We start from the raw sequence: 17,403 nt of genomic DNA on the forward strand, positions 1-17,403 counted from the left end.
AAAAGCTGTTGTTAGAGAACTCTCTATGTGATTCTGTGATTTTCAACAAGAATATAAACCATTCTAACACGTTCGTTTGTTTGTTTGTTTTGATATGATGAAGTTCCGAGGGACAGGATGTCACCCATGGATATCCCAATCACAGCAAGGGCTGCTACCGTGTGGAATCCAGTAGGAATCAGACCACATCTGGATCTGGTGGCAAAAATGGTATTATGGAAAAGCTCTTACAATGTGTTTGTGGATCAACTGCAGCTGTGTCCCCTGGGAGAAAGGATGAAAATGTAAGTTACACTGTGTCCGAACCCTCCCAGATCTTCAAAACACAGGCTACAGTTTCCTCCCTAATGTTCACCGGGACCCGCCATTAGAAGTTTACCGTCAAGGACAGGCATCGCTGCCGCTGGTAATTCTATCCTCAAGGAAGAGTCATCAATTGTTAATAGCCATGCAAATTGTGGGAAGCAGAAAGTTATTCATTGCTATTGCTTCCTGACTTGCTAAGTACCCCATCATGATGGGATCACTCTCTTGGCTACTTGAATTGCTGGAGGAAAAAAAAAAAAAAACAACTAGTTTTATCTTCTCTATCTGGCACAGGTTTCTCTCAGAAAGCCCTTTCAGGTGATCCCAGTGGCACATCTGCCACTGTTTTAATGCATTTTCAAGAGGCAGGGACAAGAAGACCCATGTGATTGCTCCGCTTCACAGAACAAGTGGGAAACAGAATACTTCTGTAAAAGGAGAAAGAATTTTTTTAAAGACACAAAGTCATACTAATGACTTGGACTCTTGGTTGAACACCCTCCCAGAAATGAAAATCTACTGTATGTTGGCAATAGTTACAACAGGTGGCTGGAATTCTGGGCACTTGCCAAACCACCTTGAGCGTCTATATGACTGGCAAGCTACTGTATCAGATGGCACACTACCATTATAATGAGCTGTAAACAGGTCAAATAAAAGAAGTGAAATGAAAACAATGACAAACACACACAAATGCTAAGTCTGAAATGATAAAAGTCGAAGGCATTTTAATGGATCAGATTAATGACAATGGTTAACGGTGGTTATTGATGGAGCGCTTACTGTGTACCCAGCACCCTTCTGAGCATAGGGTGTATAATGTTACTCATGTACTCCTCATAGGAACAACACCATGAGGTGGAAATTACCACTATTCCCATGTTACCAGTGCAAAAACTGAAGCAGAGAAGAAAGTCACCCAAGGTTTCATAGTGACACTTGGCTGCAAGTCAAGAGATGTATGTCCATTCCTGACTCTGTCACAACTGGCTACATGACCTTGGGCAAATTGCCTAACATCCCTGGGTCTCTGTTTTCTTATCTATATAATGCAAGAGTTACACTGAATCTTTAAGGTCATTTCCATGATCTTATTGCTCTGCCCTCCAGACAAAACCACCTGATGCCATGATTGACACCAAGCTTGTCTCCTCAGACAAACATATGACAAACATACAGACATAAACGTACGTGCACAGTAGTCGCAATCAGCAATGAGCTCCTACGTCTCTGTGCAGGAAAACCAGATGAGGGAAACTGAGGCCCAAGGAGGATGAAGCAGGCATCAATTCTCCCACAGACTATCTACTTTGTACTTTGAATTTAAGGATGCTCATTTCTTAGCTTATTTTTATAGAAACTTAAGATTTATTCTCATAGCCTTATTTACAATAGTCAAGACATGGAAACAACCTAAGTGCCCACTGACACATGAATGGATAAAGAAAATGTGGTAGCGATATACAGTGGAATATTATTCAGCCTTAAAAAAGAAGAAAATCTTGCCATTTGCAACAACACAGAAGGACCTTGACAGCATTATGCTAAGTAAAAGATGTGAGACAGAGAAAGACAAATACTGTATTATCTCACTTACATGTAGAATCTAAAAAAAAAAAAAAAAAACAGAGATACAGAGAACAGATTGGTGGTCACCACAGATGGGGTAGGAGACAGGCAAAATGGGGAAGGGGGTCTAAGGTAAAAGCTTCCAGTTATAAGACAAAAAAGTCCTGAGGATGCAATATACAGCATGTTGACTATTGTTAACAATACTGTATTGTATCCTGGAAAGCTGCTGAGAAAGATCTTAAAAATTCTCGTCACAAGAAAAAAAATTGCTATACAGCAAATCATTATGGTGTACACCTAAAACTAATACAATGTTAAATGTCAATTATATCTCAATTTAAAAAAAAAAGGATTTCTTCTGATATTTAATCCTTTTATCCCACTTGGATTACTTCTTATACACGGCTAAATCAAAAGTAAGTATAGGAAAATACTACTGTCTTCCAACTATACTGTGAGGTACCTAAGTTTTATCTTAACATAAAATACCGTTCTTTAAAAAAAAAACAAACATGTAATATAACTCACCTAAATACAGAAAATATTAAGCATTTCCACTCTTTGAATCAATAAAAGACTGCCCTACATTTACCTGTTGGCAACATTACACTCGCATACTTAAAAATGCAGTTATCATGAAAGGTGTTGCTTAAAGGTAGCTTTTTTAACGCAGTGTGAATTTTAAAGGAGCATGCAGCATATAAGATATGGTGTTCTCAAGAAAAATGTATTCTCTGCCTCTCAGTAAAGCCAAAGCATTTCAGTTAGCAGATTCCCTGTGATTAGATTTTCAGATTGGCTTACATATACAGACCTAGAAGTAATTTTGGAGAATGACCTCACCGAGCTTTGTAAAAAACATAAAACATAATTCATATTTAATCAAGTACCGTACAACTGCCACCAAATCTGAATCAATTTTTAAGATCTATTAGAAGTAATTGTGATACAGTGCATCCTCCATTTTATCCACACATCTTGAGCACCTGTATGCCATCTCCCGTAGACAAGCGAACACAAACAAGCCAGGAGATTTTAAATGCAGGAAATGGAAGCCAGTGGGAGAAACAATGGTACACCTTCCCTTTGCTTTTTTTCCCCTTTGCTCTTTAATTAAATGATAAATCTCGGTATGAATTCATTAGGAGCCTGATAGCTCAATTAAGCACTATGTTATTATATACTCTGGGGCAATGCTTCAGTAGCAGTTAACGGAATTTCGATGTAACCCGAGCAAAAAAACGCAAGCCAAAAGTTGTATTCGACCAACTATTAGGAAGAAAAATTGCAATGAAGAAGGAACAGAAAGTCCCAATACCTACAGACTGTTAAAATTAAATAATAAAAAGGCCATAATGGTTTCTCCTACAGCAATAAATTCTTTGGGTTCGTATTATGCAGCAAACCCCCTCAGTTCATTTTAATTTGGTTTCACTGATGCTCTTATCCAAAAGAACAGTAAAAAGAAAGGGACGGGAGGGGAGAGGAGGGCAGGGCAGGGGAGGGGAGGGGAGGGGAGGGAAGGGAAGGGAAAGGGAAAAGAAAAAAAACTACCTCGGGGGTTAAAAAGTTTATTGGAAGAAAAAGAAAATGAAAGGGGCACCTGGCTGGCTCATTTGGCTGAGCATGTGGCTCTTGATCGCTGGGTCATGAGTTTGAGCCCCACGTGGGGCGTAGAGATGACTTAAAGTATTTTTTTTCTAAAAATTAAAAGAAAATGAAAATGAAAAGAAACTCTGGGTGAATCAGCAAGTGATCCAATAAAGCCGGAGGGCGCGTGGGGAGGTCTGTGCTGTCTACCAGAGCGTTTCAGCTAGAGAATCCGTACTTTGAACACCCAGCCAGCTGTGGTAATATTTCCATCGGTTAAATAAATAGAAGTTGTTTTCATGTACCCAACAAACTCTGAGTGCCTGGTATGGGTGGGTCAGACGTGGTGTTCGGCTGTGAAGACACAAGGTGAGCTCAATGTCACTTCCCCAACGAGGCTCTCCTTCCCCCCATATTTAACACTCAAAACCCTCCCTCACCCCCACTCTCACGGTGCCCCCAAATTACCTAGTGAGCTTTTTAAAAGCCTGGAACTTCAACCCTAGAGGGTTGGCCTGGCTACAAGTAGGGCCCAGGCCCCATTTTCAGAAACTCCCCAGGTTGAGATCCACTGCCTTACCCCATTCCATGCCCTGCTTTTCTCCACAGCATCTAGCACCTTCTAACCCATGCCACTGCCGGGGGCAAAGACAGTGAGCACCTAGAGGGCTGGGATGTCTTGCTCACTGTTGAATCCCCAGTGCCCGCACACAGCAGGTGCTCAGTACGTATTTGTTGAGGAAAGTAATGAAAAGCCAACGTGAATCCTCCCCTCAGGGCCTATACAATCTACTCAGGAAAGAGAAAAATAAATAGTTAAATGAATATAAAACCATAGCTGCAACCAAGTATCACATGTTCTATTGGAACACATTATTCTGACCCAGACTTTGGAAGAAGAAAAACGGAGCAGGGGGGCGGCTTTTCCAGAAAGGCAGAAGAGGGTATGTGGGGAAAGTAAGGAGGAATGGGGCTCTGCCGTGAGGCTGGGGATGGACAGGCATGCGGAACTGGACCAACCCCACCTTGATTATCATGTGAATGAACTATGGGAAGCCTCCAAGGCAAGTTCAGCTAGGGTGGTGGCGTGGTCATACTGTATTGTCGGTGTTTGTGGATGATTTCCACCCATCTGTCAGGGTGCTAGATGTATGTAGCAAGCGTGAAATCCATTTTATACCTCCACCCATCAGTTCCCATTCTGGGCACCCCCAGGATTGTGGGGAAAAAAGCAAGGCAAGCTAAGGTTATATGCTCCAACACGCCTGCCAGGACGACCCCTAAGCAACAGTCTTGATGCCCCCTCCCCTCTCCTGGGCACCTCCCTTCTGCAATCCCCAACCTCCACGTGCCATGCCCGGGGCAAGCTGGCCAGCCCTGGCCCAGGGCCACTCTCTCACCTGAGCCCACGGCCAAGTCATTCTGGGTCTTAGTCAATCAGGAGTAGCTCGCGTCATAGGCCCACACCACAATACCAGGAAACTTTTCATTTCTTGTAACTTTAAAGTCCTGGTATGTGTCATGAAACCCAAGAAATCTGAGTTAGCAACAAACATCAGAAATCCAGTGCTAGCTCAGAGGACACCCCAGGTGTCTAGAGCCCTTGGGGAACTTGCTGAGCTTGGCAGACAAGTTTTCAAATGGGAGACCTTATGCTTAGGAGCGGGGAACGATTTTTATTCTAACCATCGGGGTTAAAAAAGTTACAAAATGCATTCCTTGTTCATCTACTTTCTTGAACAAAGGGCAGGGTCCACAAACGATGGCTCGCGGTCAGCCCTGTACTGTGCTGCAGTTCATCAGATATTTACGGAAGCTCTGGCCGTGACAGGCAAGGCACTAGGCGGTGGGGCGCCGGGCACACCCCCCAAGACGCTGTAGGACACACTCCCGGGCACTGGGCCGGCTGCTCGCAGACTGCAATGCTTCTTTACCTCTTCTGGGCATGACATGTCACCATTTCCTGGCCTACTTCCTCCCATCCAGGTGGCCAGGGATCCCTTCTTCCTAGATCTGTCTGCAGGAGTCCCCTCCTTTCAGATTTACTGCTGCTAATCTACTGTGGGCTGAGAAACCAGATCACCAAACGGGTGAGAACTGTCTACAGCATGGGATGCGATGAGCACTGGGTGTTCTAAGGGACTGAGACATCATGGAACACGACATCTGAAACGAATGGTGTACTCTATGTTGGCTAATTGAATTGAAATTAAAAAAAAAAAAATTGTCCCTCTACAGTAAGATTAAATAAATACTAGAGGAGAAGTCCGAGTGCTCCTCAGTCCATGACAGTATTGTTGGTGAGTGTGGGGTCTTCGGGACATCCAGTCCAGCTTGCAGAGACCGTCGGGGGCCTGCCGTGGGGAAGAGTGCAGGTCCAGCTGCCAGGCCGGGCCCGGTTCAGATCCCAGCCGTGTGCTCTTACGTGAGTCACCTGTAAAGATCCTCTGTCTCAGTTATGCACCTAAAATGCAGCTCTTCCTGCTAGGGTGGACAGAAAGATTGAAGAAGATACTGCCCAGGACCAGGCACACAGAACGCTCTTAAGAAATATTAGCTGCTATTGCTATTATCGTCACCATCAACCGGGCTCTAATATGTCATGCCAACAGGATATGGCTTCATCAGTGCCTGCCACAGCCAACTTCCCCTAACCACAGGCCCCTGTTCCAGGAAGCAACTTCAGGCTGTTCTCTGCAAAAGGATGGCCAACTAAATCAAGAGCGGCAGACTGGCGGGGCAATCTTTTAACTGATGAGACCACCACCATCCCCAAGATGTGTTCTGTGAATGGCTCCCCCCCAGAAGGAGTAACGGTGGCCAGTAAAGTCAATCAGGCTGGGCGCCTCCAGGGCCCCGACAGGAGTGGTCAGAAAAGACTGGGCAGGGGGCGCCTGGGTGGCTCAGATGGTTAAGCGTCTGCCTTCGGTTCAGGTCATGATCCCAGCGTCCTGGGATGGAGCCCCGCATCAGGCTTCCTGCTCAGCGGGGAGCCTGCTTCTCCCTCTCCCTCTGCCTCTCTCCCTGCTCATGCTCTCTCTCTCTCTCTCTCTGTATCTCTGTGTCTCAAATGAATAAATAAAAAAATCTTTAAAAAAAAAAAAAAAAGAAAAGACTGGGCAGTAGCTGGTAGACACGCACAGGGACAGTGATGCCAGTCAAGGGAGATATGAAGGCCCAGAGTGGAAAGAAAGGTATTATGCTGAGTTCTGAGAACCTGCTGGGGCACTTCCAGATCAATGTTCTGTTCCACGTCTCCTCAAATAAATCCTGTGACTTCAAGTGGCCTGAGTAATTTTCTGCTTTTTGTCACCTGGGGGCCTGCCGAGAAACAGCCCAGGGAGGATACCAATGAGCTGAGCTCCATTCATACAAGTCCCTCCCGATGTCACCCTCCACCGGTGAGGGGGCACAAGTCCACTGCAAAAATGGGAAGCTGCGTTCTTAGAGCAGCGAACCAGGGATCATGAAGGATATGGAGTCAGGGAAGTGCCTGACTGCCCCACAGGCCACCCTCTCCCTGCCCCAGGCCACCTGCAAGCTCCAACTTGAAGGCCCCTTGAAGATCTTTCCACAGCCGACGGACACGAGAGCCCTGCTTCCCCGGTCCCGACCACAATTTCCCGGGGATGAGGCACCAAGGAAGAGAGGAACAGTTATTTCTGTGGCTTCGTTAAGAAGAGCCAAGTTATGAAATAAGCAAACCACTGTGGTTGACTAGAAGAAAGCAGGAAGATGGTTTTTAATAATAACACCACCCTGTAGAACACATAGGCATTTATAAGGAATGTTCATACGCGCCACCTCATCACAACCCCTTCACGACCCTGTGAGGTGAGTGTCAGGATCTCCACTTGAGGATGTGGAAACTGAGGCAGAGGCTAAGCACCTCGTCCAGGAATCTGTGGGGGTCACTTCCTTCCTCAGCCCGGGGTCACAGGCTGTCTTCTAAAGGTTTTCCAAGAAGACCAGAGGGCACACAAAGCGAGGACGTGTATCCTGACACATGGCCCTTACTGCTCAGAGCAATGAGATGCGAAGCAAGCCCTGAACATAATGAAGCATAAACCGCATAAACCGTCTGTTTGCTGTGCTTCTGGTCTCGCTTTGTCAATCACTTAGACGAGTGCCTCCTTCGCACTTAAGAGTCCAGACCTTAACCGGATGCCCAGAGCTCAAGCGACCTGCCCCAACTCACCTCCCCTGCGCCATGGTATCAGCAACCACTGGGAAAACAGAACCGGGGCTCTGATGAACAGTTGGCTGAGAGAATGACATCTCTGAGGGGTAGGCCTGCAGATTCCAAGGTCCCGGGGAAGGCCGCACCGTGTGAGGAGAAAGAAGGCTGAGGGGGCCTGCTCAAGAAGAGACTCACGGAGGTTTTTGGCTCAGGCAAAAAAAACGAAACTTCAAAGGGAACAGAAGCTGTGGGAGCTTCAAAGACCCCCTGCAGGACCAGTTAACACCTACAAATGTTTATCTAAGCAGTCATTTAATGATGGCGACTTCACTAAATGGATGCTCAGTCTCACCTCAAAAAATAGCTGTTCCTCTCAGAAAGGCTGGGCTGGGGGGAGTGAGGGGGGAAGGGGGTAGGGGAAGTTCTGTGTTGTTCTCTGAGAGACCTAACTCAAGGCAAAGACAAACACCCAATACCCAAGTGACAGTCATCACAGACTTACTTATAATAATAAAAAAGCAATAAAGAATTATAAGAAGAACACTAAAAAAATCTTATTTATATAATAACAAAAATGAAAAATAAGAAACAACAAATTTCGGGGCGCCTGGGTGGCTCAGTTGGTTAAGCGACTGCCTTCAGCTCAGGTCATGATCCTGGAGTCCCGGGATCGAGTCCCACATAGGGCTCCCCGCTCAGCAGGGAGTCTGCTTCTCCCTCTGACCCTCCTCCCTCTCACGCTCTCTGTCTCTCATTCTTTCTCTCTCAAATAAATAAATAAAATCTTAAAAAAAAAACAAACAACAAATTTCTTAAGAAAATGTAAATGGTTAAATAAACTATGGTACAAGCTATGGGTTCATAAAAAAAAAAAAACATCCAGCCATTAAAATCCCATTTTAATATTTTATTTTTTTTAAATCCTGTTTTAATATTTTAATGGGATTTCCCTATTTAGTAGAAGTGGAAAATGTTCTTGGATAATGTTAAGAAAAAAGCAACATGCAAAAATACATTCAAGTCTGACTTCAAACCCGACAGACTAGAACGGGAAGAAAGGTCAAGGGTGTGTGGTTCACGGCTACAGCCCCAGGTCCAATGCCTGTGTGTCTGACACAAACAAGGCACTTAAGGAAAATGTGTTGAATTCATTATTTACTTACAATTAATTAAGTGATAATTATCATATCTATACAAGGTACTTGGGTATGCAGAGGTAGAATGATATAATCATAAAGGCACAGATGTATGCTGTAACCGGCCAAGGACACCAAAGCTTAATCACAGTGGTTAGTTCTTCTAATAGGGAGTTCTTATCAAGGGGATTAGAGAAAAAATTTATTTTCACATTTGTACCTTCTCTCTTTTACCAATTTTTCACAAAGGCACGGTCTAACTTTTATAATTTTCTAATCACTATTTTGCCTTGGGGAGCTGGAAGATCTGGGAGCAGTGGGGTAAGGTGAGTTCCAGAAACCTGGCCCATTCTGTCAGAAATGGAATCTTCCATTGGGTTTCCCATTTCTACCGGAACATGCTGTTTACCTGTTTACCTAGGGCAACCTTCACTCCTGTCCTGTCTCACAGTTCACTTGCAACCAGAGGGGAGAAACCCTGCTCACGATCACGTGATCAGTGGGGGCAAAGTTCACACACAGTCCTTTTCCTTGCTTAGAAGAGCTCTAGGAGAGAACTAAAAGCAGAATTTGCACAAAGTTATAACGGGAAGAATTTAAGGAGTTCAATGCTTAAATGTCAAAATTAGGGGCTACTGTGATCACATCTCTGAGCCAGATTTTTTTCTTGGGAAACATGTTATTTAAAAAGCAGTAGAAAAAAAAGATGATATACAAACACCTGAAACACACTAAACTCACTAATAACGTAAGAACAGGTGGAAATTTCATTCAATTCTTTAAGGCAGTAACATTTCGTAGAGGGAAAAAGAATGGACTCGGGAATCCAAGCGCCCCCGTTAGAAAGCCACCATTTATTCACCAGCTATGTGACTCTGGGCTCCTTCCTTTACCCTCTCCAGGCCTGCACTCTAATCTGTAAAATGGGGATTTAACCCACCTCACGCTGTTGTTGAAAGGCTGAGATGAGCTAATAAAGGTAAATGCAAATTAGAGTCACTCAACAGATCTTCCACTTTTGAGGGAGTCCCTGTTCAGTTGACAAACTTGGTCACAAGCGGAAGAGTTTCTAAGTAAAAGCCATCAGTCATTGAGCTCAGGGCAACACGAGCCCGCTGTCCGCGTGTGAACACGGAACGTGCTCAGGAGACTGCCGAAGCCAGTGACCACCTAGCCTGACCTGGTTCACTCTCGGGGCGGCGGCAGGCCTCAGTGAGAATGAGAGAACTGGATGAAAAGGCTGGGCTTGTGGCCTCAGTTCAGGCGCTTCCAAAGCTGTGCCCCCTTAGACACACCACCTCGCCACAGCTGGTCTCAGTCTACACACCTGTCAAATGGCCTCGCAAGACACCCTGCAGCCAGGACGGATCAAGTGCAGCCTTTGGAGTGATATTAGTATACTCAAGGTCATTTTCTAGCAGGGTTCTGGGAGGCAGAGCTACAGGCCTTCAGACAAAGACAACAATCGCCACCTGAGGGTGTGACAACTCCCCTTCTGCCAAGTGTGTGTCACCTAGAGCTGCTGGTACAGTCAGGGGGACCAACAGTGGCCTCCCCTTGCAGGGCCTGTCCAAGCCTTATTAGCAAGCCATTCGCTCTATGACGAAATTCTAGCTTAGGTCAGATTCTACTCTAAACCAAGTCGTTTGTTGACCTGGACTCAACCAATATGTAAATGTCCCTAGAGGTGGAGCCCCCAGCACCCCTACCTTTATTTGGGGGATTCCCTGGAAATGAGGCTCCCAGGTCCTCTCCAGAAAGCAAGTTCAGATGGAGGTTAAGAAAGGGGTAGCAGAGAGAACTAGAACCTGAGTGCAAGAAGACACACTTGCCAATTTCATAATTCTGCATAATGGTCCCTATCTTTCTTTTTAAACTGTGCTTGTATGGTTTATTTTAGAAATGCTTTTGTGCTATCATACAACTGTAGGGGGAGAGGCACTCATATTTTACATTTAAAACCTAAGAAGCACAATTTCCACCTTTCATTTTAGAGGAGGAAAACATTCACCTTAAGGTTCACTGCTGGATCATGAACTTGCTCAAGGAGTCTGTTAATATAGTTTGGGATGGTGGGAAATAAACAAATAATCATTTACAATTATTACTTGGGCACATTTTCTTTTTCTATGAACATATCTGTATTCAACTTATCATTCGGTTAATTCATAGTCTAGTCCCTAAATCCCTTAGGGCCAAATTGAAAGGTCCAAAAACCTCCTACTTTGACTAAACAGCTCCAGGGACCAACACCTTCGTTAGCAATGAAAAGCAGAAGGTAGGCCCTAGAGCAAGAATTTGAAAGTCTGAGGATGTGGCTGTGTATCAGCCCCTTAAATTCTATGACAAATGGTACACGTATGTCATTTTTGGTTTGTTTTTTTTTTTCTTTCCAAGTTTGTCCAAGGTCTTCCTCAGCTCCCCAAAGGATTCCAAGAGAAATCCCCCAAGAAACAGCATCAGTAAGGATCCTAGCCGCTGGAGAGCTTTCAAGTGCATCTGCAATTGAAGATGGAACACTATGTCAAGAGGGAAAATTCAGAAGGCCTTCATCCTAGGGCTACCCACCCCTGCCACTAACCAGTTTTTTAACCTTAAGCAAGTCCCTCAAACATTCTATCCCTCCGTTTCCACATCTGTAAAATGAAGATCGTGGAAGCTGGATGATCACTTAGCTTCAGGACTCTTAAAAATACCAAGATTGTGAGGCAGAGTTTCAGCAAACACAGGAAAAGACATCAAAAAGGCCTGCACAAAATCCTGCCTGTTCCCAAAAGAGCTGCTTAAAATACTCACCACTGCCTTCCTTGGAGGGGTCAAAGATAGAAGCCACCTCTCATTTCCTTTTTTTCTTCTATTTCAGAAAGCCAAATTTGAAGCTTCGCAATAATGCCCCTTGAAGGGATTTGAACTATGAAGTTCATGCAAAAAAAAATATAGTAGCTCTGTAAGGATGCATAAGAAGCTCAAAGGAGTCAAACAGAATTTCTCTAAAGCCTCATTCCAAATCATGTAATCACTGCAGCACCTTATTTTAGCCAGTCTCACCTACATCTGTTAATATGTGCAACTGATGAAAATTAATTATGGGTGTCATGAAAATGGATGTTTTAATATAATCCTGGAAGTCTGGCTCAAAACTATTGCTGTTACAAGAGAAAAGTATTTCCCCTCACACCGTGCAGCTCTTTTATACTTTCAGTAATAAATGTCTGATTTTCACAAAAGTGCAGGTGAGATGGAAGTCCTCAACCACTTAGCACGACTTCCTCATCATCACATAAGGCTAAATTTCACTAAGGGCAACTGTTTTTTTTTTTTTTCTGTTGGTACACCTGTGTATATTCTGTAGGACCCTAACTAGGCTGTGGTACCATAAATCGTCAACCTAATTATCAGACCTCGTAAGTCCAAAGCAAACTTACATTGTGGGCTGCTGGTGGCAGCAAATTAAACTGAAGGCTTTTCATAGGCACCTGCTAATGAAGAGAAGTGGATGAAAACTGACCGTGTTTTTACAAGCCATTACCAAATGGATGCGTACAGCGCCCCTAAAGGACTCGAAAACCCATTCCACAAAAGGATAAACTAACATCTGAGGTAACAAATCAAAAGTCTCACGATGAGTCAAGTATGACAAGTCATACTTACATGACCTGTACAGACCTAACTTCAATAGCACTTCCTTCTCTAAGACCCTGAAGAGAGAGATTAGCACCAGACTGGAGTTCTGCATCTCACATACTCGAGACTCACTTCCAGAACACAGCAAACAGGGTGGAAAGGAGTTGTTGGTTCTGAACAGAGCACGCAGTGGCTCGCTATGCATGAGCATTGTCACTGTGTTTCCAGGCTCAGTCTTCATCTTCATGTGCTTCAAAGTCAACAGTAAAAGGCAATCATGTTTGCAAGTACCGTTTCTCAATGATCACAGGTTCTGATAACTCAAGGAGAGGAATGAGTTAAAACTCCAGGTAGACCAGGCTAATGAACATGAACGTTCTACAGCACCATCCCATCCCACTGAACAAGGTTAGAGCTGGAAAATGTGCAAAAGGGGAACATGAAAAACATCCAGAAGTGACTCTGCTGGAGAAATCCCTGCTCGGGAGAAAGCGCAAACTTGGCTTTCCTAACTAAATGCCGCTTTCCAGATGAGACCCAATCCGGAGGGCTGGACCCCTTGTGGTCTTTAAACCCAAAACAAGAGCGTGGGTGTCAGATTTCCTGGCCCAATCCCAAAGAGGTCAAAAATTAGTTAGATTTAATTGGCAAAAATTAGAGGTTCTACGAAACCAGCCCCTCCTTCCTTCATTGCCAAGCTCTAGGAAAAGCTTCAGCAGGGAATGTGGAGATAAAATATTTATTTGGGGAATAAGAGGGTAAAAAAAGATGACTGTCTTATGGGATCGAGGGTGTTTCCCGAATAAATGTATCATTCAGATTTCCTAAGCTGAGAACTCAGCTCCAGCTCCTTTTAGAAGAATGAGGACCACCGCAATCCTTCCACAAAATTCGGTGAGACTGCTTTAGAAGACACCAAAAGGTTAGACTTCATCTGGAGTTACTCCAGCATAAACCAGACAAAGGAATTCCTGAAAGGCTATAAGCATTTTTTTCTTACAAGCACCCACAGGAATAGGTCAATGTAAATGTCGTGTAAACAAAGCAGTTTATTACTAACCATAGTTTGTTTCTCTTGTGAGAAAATTTTAATCCACTGCAACTGCACCCAACATTCACACGTAACTACCCCGAAGAAGAGTAAAATATGGATTCATAATTGACCCTAGCCTCGGGTTTTCTTATGCTTGGAAGGCAAGGGGTGTTGGGGGTTGGGGAATCCGAGGGTTTGATACTTTCTCCTTCGGTGTCTGTGATCCAGTATAGGAGGACTTTAATTTCCCTTCCAATCACTCCTACAGAGGCCCGAGTGTCTGAGGAAATCCACAGACAACAATCAAACCTTTCATTTCAGGGTTGCCTTCCCACTATAGCCCTTCCTGTGCCAATCAGGTTTGCGAAGCGTTTCCCCTATTCTGCATTTCATGAATCAATTGCAAAATCTGCCAACCTCTGCCAGTTCCTCTTGTACTCAGCTGAGAGGTTCCCCCTTCCCTCCCTGGGTAGCACAAGGCTGCTCTGGTTTTTAACTGGCGTAACGTGGAAATGCACTGTAGGAGCTCACTAACTCTTTCACAGCCAGCTACAAGTGAGAGTCTGGGGCTCCGACCCCATCTACTCGGAAACTGACCCGCCAAGCTCAGGTTAAAGCAGATTTGTAGAAACTAGCTTTGACCCCAAATCCTGCGTGTCAGTGACTGTCACTGGAGGGAAAAGGAAGAGAAAGAAAGGCTACAAAGTATCCGACTCAGTTACTTAGCAACTGGACAAAACTAGCCTCACTACAGAGGGTAAGGAGGCATCTCACGCCCATTCAAAGAGTAACAGTCTCCGATTGACATGCAAATAATAAAGACAAAAGGGAAAGGGAAATCTAAATTAGCAACTGGAGTTTAAGCAAGTGGGGCTGGGGCCCAGATTTTAAAAACAGCTTCTCCCTAGGAAGGAGATAGGATACAAACATACAAACACATATACATGAATGAATGAATGGGTGAATGAATGAATGGGTGAATGAATGAGTGAGTGAGTGAGTGAGTGAGTGAGTGAGTGAGTGAGTGAATGAATGAATGAATGGAAGAAAGATCACAGGCCCGGATCAGCTTAAGGTCTCCCTTCGCAAAAGTCAATGCCATGGAAGGTAGGGAGAAGCCAGGCACAGAAAGTTCAGTAGCGTAAATTAAAACACTTCCACCACTAACGTAAATTTAAGGTGTACAGAAATCTGACAACTGGAGGCTGCGAAATTCCCGGGAAAGCAGTACCCCTGCTCGTGAGAAAAGCAAATAAAGCATCAATCTTGGAGGGGGGTGGGGAGGTCTCCAGACTGTGGGTGGATTCAGAGCCTCTTCGGGGTCCCTAGACCTCCTCACAGACACCCTCCCTCACCCACTGGTGAAGCACGGTTTCCAAACTTGGCTCAAACCCACGCCTTTCACAGAAAACACATGGCCCTGAAGGATTTCCAAGCCAGAGGGAGACACGGTCGCCTACTTGGCCCAGGAAAGTGCTCCGGGCTTCTCCCTTTGCCCAAGGAGCTCAAGCTCTCGGTCCCCAGCTCCTAGCCACGGGCCTGAACCAGGCTGCTCGGTCCCAGGCTCCCTCCAAGCCAGAGGGGAAGAGGCCGGAGGGCCCCTCTGCCCCACCCCATCCCCCAACCTCACACCTGGCTGAGGTGGGCAGGGCCCCTGGCCGACAGGCAGAGGCCTGACAGCCGAGCCACTTACTTCTCATACTCGGTGTTGTCTCTGTCACAGCGAGAATCCTTGTGCTTTTGCCAATCTTTGCCGTGCTTGCAGGTGGTGAGGAGCACCACGTCCTCTCCGTTATGGACGTGATATAAGGCATTCCTGGTGTCCGACCCTATCCCTGTCAGGTACCTCTTCCCCTTGAATACCAGCATATACTTCCTGAGAGGAGGGATGGTGTTAAACTTCAAAAACCCCCTCTCCCCTCCTGTCCTCGGATGATCCTTAGAAAAGAGGGGAATGGAAACATCAAAGTTGGGTCGGAAGTTTTCAGTACTGATGCTGGCTTTGGCCAGCATCGCCTGGCCAATGTCAAACCCCACGTCCTCGGTGTAGTCAGGCCAAGTGCCGGAATATAAATTAAAAATTAAATGGTTCCTACCATTGTTCCACAAGTGGAGACTCTGCACTTTGGATCTCAAATTGTGCACATACTGAGGTGACAACTGGTCTCTGTCTAAAGTATCCAGACTCAGGACAAAGAGGCACGCCTGGCTGGGGTCCGAGGTATAGAACCTGGAGCCCTCGATGGCCGCTAGAATGTTTTGGTAACTTTCGGCGATTTTCTCCCCTTTTTGCTGCGGGTACACGTAGACTTTGAAGCCGTTTTTCTTGCAAAGGGTGAAATCGAAGCAGGACTCCATGCGGCACTTCTTGCCTTTGTAGATGCTCGAGTTGGCGTCTCGCTTCTGCCGGGGGGATATGTGCACGCTGGAATCCTCGTTTTCCAATTGATCCCAAGGAACGAAGGGGCGCAGAGCGTCCGGGAAGCGGGGCCAGAAATGATCCGGACTCGGGTGGTGCAAGCCATTCCGACCGCTGTGCTCTTCTCTCCGGCTGTGGCTCCTTGATGCCCTAAACTGCAAGCCTCCGAAATAAAACAAAAGGGCGAGACAAGAGCCAGCTGAGAGCAGGATGAAATAGCGTTTTTTGGCCTGCATGTGTCCTGCCTGGGTCAAGAGGGTTGTAAATAAACACGAGGATCACCCAAGTTTCCCAATCAACACTTTCAGCTCCAGTCCGCCATCTTCCCGCCTGTAAAGACTTCAAACTCTCCGCTCCCACCTTCTCTGGATGCCTTTCCCCAAGCCGTGGACTGATCCAGCGCATGTGGGCGATTTCTTTAACTTTCTCCCCTTCGGTCTTTCATCTTTGGCTTGCACAATGGACGGGAGAAAGCGGGGCTGAATATTTCTCACCCAGGGCGGGCGAGCAGCGGACTGTAATTTTCTTGCATGCAACAAGACGGAGGAAAAGAAAGAGAGGGGGGAAAAAAAGCTCCCGATGCCCAATCAATGGCAAGGCGAAGTGATTTCCTTGCCTCTCGGATTCCTCTCGGCAGCGTGGAAAACGAGCCCCGGGAAAGCAACTTCAACTCATCCACACTCCCGTGCAGAGCACTCCGGTTCCAACAAGTCAGCCGATCCCCGGGTTCAGCCGGCTAGTGCATCTTGCAGCTGGGGCGCCGTAACCTCACAAATCCCTGCATCTCTCTTTATTCCCTTCTGCAGCGGCTCCAAGACTCCGGCGGTGTTTACTCCTGCGCTCGCGGGGCCGGCCCCCGGGACGCGCGGCGGCCCGGCTGGAGGCGGCGGCGGCGGCGCTGGGTGACGGCGGCGGCGCGTCCTCCCCGCGGGCAGTGCCGGCCCCGAGCGGCGCTTCGCAGGCCCCCGCGCGATCGCCGCCGACCGCCGCGTTCGGTCGCCGAATGTTACCCGGTTCTGAATGTTACACTTACACATTCCATTCCCGACACGACAGCGCTGACCTCATCCATCCACGCAGCCCGCGCTGCCATTGGCCGAGCGTCACGTCCGGGGGGGGCGGTGCTTCCGCTGCGCCCATTCATAACCCCCGGCCGCCTGTCGAGGCGCCGGCGCGGCGCGGGGGCGCGGGGGGCGCGGGGACCCCGGGGCGCCTCGGCTGCGGTCGGCGGGCGGAGCGCGGGGCGGCCAGGTGCGAGCCCCGCGGCCCAGAGGCTCGGCCGAACCGGGACCCGGATCCGGGCCTGGGCCGCACCGCCTACCGTCGCTGCGCCGGCAGCCAGCGCCGCCCAGAGGCGCCCGCGGGAGCAGGGACCGGCCGGCGCTCCCAGGGCACCCCCGAGAATCCGGTCTCCTCGGCTGCCTGCCGGGAACGCCTCCCCGAGCAGGCGGCAGGGAGTGTGCGGGTTCCTGGGGAAAGATGCTCGAAAATGGAGCGGTGTGGCGAGCCCGAGGGGTGGGGGAGAAAAGACTTCATAGAATGC

At 46.9% G+C, this 17,403-nt stretch overlaps 1 protein-coding gene across 2 annotated transcripts in view; it reads right to left on the reverse strand.

Moving 5' to 3' along the window:
• The window catches only part of EXT1 (exostosin glycosyltransferase 1), a 275,848-nt gene extending 258,977 nt beyond the window's left edge, over window positions 1-16,871 (reverse strand). The window contains exon 1 of one of the 2 annotated variants that reach the window (XM_006739636.2): window positions 15,135-16,869. In XM_006739636.2, coding sequence (XP_006739699.1) covers window positions 15,135-16,096 — 962 coding nt within the window. In that variant the 5' untranslated portion in view covers window positions 16,097-16,869. Of the gene's footprint in view, window positions 1-15,134 lie in introns of both variants that reach the window. The other variant, XM_031034836.2, reaches the window with a different exon arrangement.
• Between the last annotated feature and the right edge of the window lie 532 nt (window positions 16,872-17,403).

The sequence above is a fragment of the Leptonychotes weddellii genome, chromosome 4, assembly GCF_054177405.1.
Source record: "Leptonychotes weddellii isolate Sample4059 chromosome 4, ASM5417740v2, whole genome shotgun sequence".
Lineage (NCBI taxonomy): Eukaryota > Metazoa > Chordata > Mammalia > Carnivora > Phocidae > Leptonychotes > Leptonychotes weddellii.